The following is a 5,760-nucleotide window of genomic DNA, read 5'->3' as shown; positions in this document are numbered from 1 at the left end:
ACAATAGAACTTTCTCAGAGAAGCATTTTGGCTAAAATATTAGTGAGAGAAAGTAAAACAATTTTTTTAAAGAGAGAGAGAAATGTTAAAAATGCGATTCTAGATTGTTTGAAATGATGGAATGGGCCTCTATTTATAGGCTAGAGGTTGGCTCAAAAAGAAAATTGATTTTAATGCCTTTTTAGACAATCTAATTGATTAGAACCTAATGCTGATCGATTAGCCACTCCAAAGGCAATAGATTACCAGCTCAAAATAGGAAGAAAAAGATATCTAGTTGTTGTACCTCATTAAGATGTTGTCGTAATTGTTTGGAGCTTAATTTTGAACTAATCTAATCGATTAGACAAGTGTTTTAATCGATTAGAAAAGGCAAAATTTTGCCCACAACAATTTTGATTGCTCTTAATTCATCTGGAACAAGTTTAAGACATTTTTTAATACATTTTCTTGATAAAAATCATTTTGAAAATACATTTTAGTGTGTGTGTGTGTGTGTGTGTGTGTGTGTGTGTTTTAGCCATGTACTTTTACGAGAATGCCATTTTTCTTTACACAATATTCACTCAGATTAAGGTAGGGCTTCCTTCCACTTCAAGACTTTCTTAGATGCTTTCTTTTATAGACACTTGCTCTAGTTTATATGAGATGAAGCTTGAGCTTATATTCCATTTGGTTGTCATCTTCGAATAGTTAAGTCCATCAAACCCTAATACTCAGGTTTGCATCTTTATCAGTCTAATCACTTATGGTTGACTTATTAGAGGACATTTGAGTAATTACCAATAAATTTTCATCATCAAAAGTTCAACAAAAGTTTATGTCCTTGTTAAAAGCATGTCACCTGCAAAATAAGGTTCTACACGCCTTCCTCAAGAGGGCCGATTCTTTGGTCTTCTATATTTACTAGGTTTGAACTATTAGTATGCAAAGGGTGTGATTCGCTCCTTAAATTGGGGGAGTGTGACAATGATTAAAGAATTCTCCTAATTCTCTAAAACCTATCTCAACATGTCATTGCTGTAAAATGACCAAATTAGGTATGTGGAGAGCTTACCCATGTTGAGCTTGACGTTACCCATGTTGGGTTTGAGCTCACTTGTTTTCTTTTGAATACTCTCTAGGATCATAGCAGGTTATAATCCTAAAGGTCCAAGTCCAAATGGTTCCAAATGGATCTGGACCCTTACGAATATATTGTAACAATACTCATTTGGTAGATTAGGATTTTTTACACATATTATAGACGTTTGGATTGTTGCACTGACCGAGTTGAAATTCGAACTCCAATATCTTTTTATAAGGTAGTGATCATAAATGAGACATGGTCCATCCTATAGAGCTTTAGTGTAAGCTTCTTCACTTGTAAAATAAACTAGAAAATAGTCTTTTTTTTTCAAATCTATAATACTAATGACTCATTCCTCACCCAAATCTATTTCAAATGTATCTTCAAAGCTTTGCATCCAATATACTGCTTCAAAAGCTTAACAATAACCCTTTTCTCCAAAGGGCAGTTGATTCTTAAATCTTCGCTTGAAGATAATATTAAGGCAAGACTATCATGTATTTAGGTTTATTTCTATTATCAAGATCCTCATTCTTCTGATTTTAGTGTTAATTTATATCTTCATTATTCTAAAAGTTGAATCTTGCTAGTATGTAGTAACTTTTAGGTTAAAAATAACTCATAAATAATTCAAATTAACAAGAGAAGGGGATATGGTAGAAAATTAATATATTAAAAAAATCACAACAACAATTTATTATTGAACCAAATCAAATTCAAAATAAAACAACTATGTAATCAAATAAAGAACCATATCAAGGTTAATTGCACAAGCTGATCGAAGAACATATCAAGTTTTCAAACTAGTTATTGTCATACCAAGTCTGTCCTTGAAGATAATCAATGATACTCTTATCAACTTGAAAAGCTTTAGTAAGAACCTCGTCAGAAATAGGGGGATTAGATTTAAATAAAGCATTTGCAATAGTGATAACTCCTGGATTTTGACTGCTAAGTCCAGCGATGGCAACAGCGTTGCCATATCCCACATTTAGTTGAAAGTGAATTAGACCGATTGGGAACACAAACACATCTCCCTTGTTGAGAACTTTGGTGAAAAGACGATTTTTATCTTGATTGGAAGTGACAAATCCAACATAAAGAGTGCCTTCGAGAACGGTAAGGATCTCAGTCCCTCGAGGGTGAATGTGGGGTGGATTTAAACCTTTAGGTGCAAAATCAATGCGAGCCAAAGATATTCCAAGTGTGTTTAGTCCAAACAGTTGGTCTACAAATACTGGAGTCACTTGAGAGCCCAATGCATTTACGGGATTCCCAGGATCAATATGTTTGAAGAAATCTTCAGCTTTAACTAGCGCAGGATCTTTACAGAACTTTCCGTTCACAAATACTGCAAATTACCAAAGCATAACAGTGATATATTAAAAAGAAGAAAATAATATTAATTCTTAATTAAACCAAAAAAATAATTTAAATAGTAAGAATTTGGGAGGAATATATACATACCACCATCTTTAGGGTCTTTGATTGCAACACAAAAGTCTTGGAGAGGGCTTGGGTCATAAGCAAAGGAAACGGATGCCAAAGCCAAAATGCTAACAAGGAAGTAAAGAACTTTCATTTTGCAACTGACTACTACTCTTTAATGACTCTTGTTATTATGTAAATTATTATTTGTTGGTGAGAATTGATTTCTGTTGCATGTATAGCTCTCTATTTATAAGAGTGCAATGAAGTGGTTTGCATTTGATCTTTACAGTAATTAATTTTCTATTAAAGAATGAACCATTCTTTAACAACTACCGTGCTAAATCTTCCCAACAAAGTCAATCAAATTTTAAAATGGAAAGTTTTGGCTAAATCAAATTAAGATTTAGACTTTGTCTTATTTATGGATATTTGATTATCACCAGTTGTGTTTTTTAATAAAGATGAAAATTGAATTGGTTTGCAATTGATCTTAACCTTAATTAATTTTGTATTTTATAATGAATCATTATTTCATAACTTGTATGTGTGCCTAATTGCCTCACCAAAGTCAAGAAAATTTAAAGGCATTAAGTTGTCTACTTGTACATGGTAGTTTTATTTTGGTATATTCTTGGCAAAATCAAATTAAAATCAGTAAAGACTTCTTCTTAGTTCTGACTTAATTTTTGAGATATTCGGTCACAATCATATAGCATCACGCTAATATATGTTCACAAGGCAGAATAGAAATATCATTTCAAAGTTACCCAGCCAATAAATAATTAACTTGGCTTTCACTGTAATCCAAAATATGAAAAATAAATAATAAGAAACATCTCACGCTAATTAAGAATGGTAGATAATTTTGCTTAAAAGGTGATGCATTGATCTCGCTATATATTATAGCTAGATATTTTATTTACTGGTTTACAATGTATTGGATGTATTGAAAATGAAAGATTGAAATGTTATGCTAATCCGGTCTGGTCAAATGGTCCAATAAGACGGATCTAATTTAAAGGTTTAATTCAAGAATTTGCGTCTATTCAAGCTGAAGAACATGTGAGTTCTCGCTGAGAAGTCCGCACTGAAGTAAAACATCGCTTCATCTCAATCATTAGGGTCATCCAATAGTCCTTGTGCAAGAGGTCACGTTTACCCGAGACAACTATAATCTTTGTTCTATACAAGTCGCATCACATCAAGGTGCAATATTCATTACATACTTGCTAGTTCCGCCTCTTTGATTTTTTTGATTTGGTCTTTTGAGTGTTAATTTTGTAGATACATCTCATTTCTAACAACTAGAGACGTCTATTATCGTACAAGAATCTTTTCACAACAGACATTCCTACTCTACTACTGTTAGCTCATAATTTTGACGCCCACTAAAGAATCACCAAAAGGGAAATCCTGTGTAGAGATATTTCGACCACGAGGAGATGTTCGACCATGTAGAGGTATTTCGACTGGATAAGGATAATAAGAGTCAGCATGCAGTTGTAGAAATATTTCTTAAAACGGTTGGAGACGGTTTTCGATTGGAGATTCAAAATTCAAATAAAGGATGAAAATTTGCTCTTATCTGAAACTGTTGAAGGTACATGTGGGGCATAATCGATAGGTACATCCATGCAAGGTGCCATGTGTCTCGACGTGATTGAAGGGCCGTTAGAAACGATTATTTTGATTAAGTATAAATAAAGGGTCTTAGTGTTAGGATCAAGTGTATGTGTCAAATTGTGTATAGAGTCTGTAAATTTACCAAGTACCCGTGTGAAGAGGAACCGTAAATTAAAGAATGTACGTTTGTTTACACCATTGTTAATTATTTTAAAGCAATACAATTCATCTTTATTTTTCTTCCAGAAATACATTTCTTTATTTCTTTATTTCAAACCGTCTCCTTTTACTTCGTTATTTCAAACAGTCTTAATATTTCTTTGTTTCAAACACTTACTGTTGCCACTTGGTTATCATCATAGTCTTTTACAATTTTTCTCCTTAATTCATATTAGCTTTTTACCGTAAGTTTTAATCCCTAGTCTCACTAATACTGTGGAAGTGTTCATGATTACTAAAATTCATTTTAACAACAGTTAGCACATGTCCTAGGATCAATCTGATCGATCTTGTGAGTAACCAAATTTAGAAATTTGAAAGATCAGCGGTTGTTTACTAATTTTCAAGGTAAACAAATTGGCATACCAGGTGGGTCTGTGCTAGTGTTTTGGGAATTGTTTTTAGTTTTGGTTGTTAAGTCATTTTTCCCTTTTTTCGGAAAGAATTCGTTGTATGTTATTAAGGAGTGGTAAAGTAGCCATAAACAACGAACAACGACCAAAGAGAGAATCACATACGAGGATGGCAAATGTAAATGCACCAGATAACCAAAACTCTCAAAATCCATCAACCAGTAACATAACGCCCCCTTCTTCTTCGATGGGGGCGAACACAGCCGCAATGCATGTGTTTGAAATAGTTCCATCTATGGTGAGTTTGATTCCTACGCATTCGATATCCCATACTGAACCGATTTTAACCTACATCGGGACTAGAGGGCCTCCACATACTCCCGCGCCAATTAGAGATATTCCAAACATGCCTTTGGTACCCCCTGGTTTATCAATACCATTTGGTAGTCAAGAACAGCCTTACGGAATGTCAACTTCAGTGATGTCCAGTTTACACAACGCTGATTCTACTTTCTCAGAACCAGTGGTTAACATAAACTCTCCAGTACAAGGGTATGGGGTTAACATGGGTCAAACTAACCAATCTTCGGGTTTGAGACACCAGACACAACTACCTAGTCTTACAAATAACTCTGAAGCAGTGTGGAGACAACAAATGGACGAAAGTAACCATGAGATGGTCCAAATGTTGACCCAAACATTGACTACCGTATTAAATCCTCTGATTCAAAATACGGCTCAGTCGAATCAACAAATGACGGAGCAGGTGGCGATAATGTCTGATTTCTTGGGTGTACCACAGCCACAGCGACACCCTCCTAGGGATTGGGTAAGAGAAAACTAGGGGGCCACTTTTGAAGAAGACCTTACTATCAACCAGATCCCACAAAATCAAATGCAACCAGAGATGTTGAATCAGGGGGTAGGAGTAGTACCGCCTAAGATCGAACCACAAATACCCAAGGAACCAAGGATAGTAATGGTAAATAGAAACCAAAACGCCGATGATATCATACAACAAGTTCGACATTACGATTTGGCAGCAGATAATAATCTAGCAGCCAT

General features: G+C 34.5%; 1 protein-coding gene across 1 annotated transcript; it reads right to left on the bottom strand.

The window, feature by feature from the left end:
- Window positions 1-1,723: 1,723 nt before the first annotated feature.
- LOC127106331 (germin-like protein subfamily 1 member 17) lies at window positions 1,724-2,757 on the bottom strand. Its single transcript, XM_051043639.1, has 2 exons — window positions 2,537-2,757; window positions 1,724-2,420 (listed from the first exon to the last, which is right to left on the bottom strand). The coding sequence occupies exons 1-2, from the start codon at window positions 2,649-2,651 to the stop codon at window positions 1,873-1,875; spliced, it is 663 nt and encodes a 220-aa protein (XP_050899596.1). The 5' UTR covers window positions 2,652-2,757; the 3' UTR covers window positions 1,724-1,872.
- Window positions 2,758-5,760: the final 3,003 nt, after the last annotated feature.

This window comes from Lathyrus oleraceus, chromosome 7, assembly GCF_024323335.1.
Source record: "Lathyrus oleraceus cultivar Zhongwan6 chromosome 7, CAAS_Psat_ZW6_1.0, whole genome shotgun sequence".
Lineage (NCBI taxonomy): Eukaryota > Viridiplantae > Streptophyta > Magnoliopsida > Fabales > Fabaceae > Lathyrus > Lathyrus oleraceus.
This window is presented reverse-complemented; position numbering and strand designations above follow the sequence as displayed.

Coding starts and splice junctions, on each gene's coding strand:
- LOC127106331 (XM_051043639.1), bottom strand. CDS start 2,651: ATGAAAGTTCTTTACTTCCTTGTTAGCATTTTGGCTTTGGCATCCGTT. Junction 2,421..2,536: donor CAAAGACCCTAAAGATGGTG/GTATGTATATAT, acceptor GGTAATTTGCAG/TATTTGTGAACGGAAAGTTC.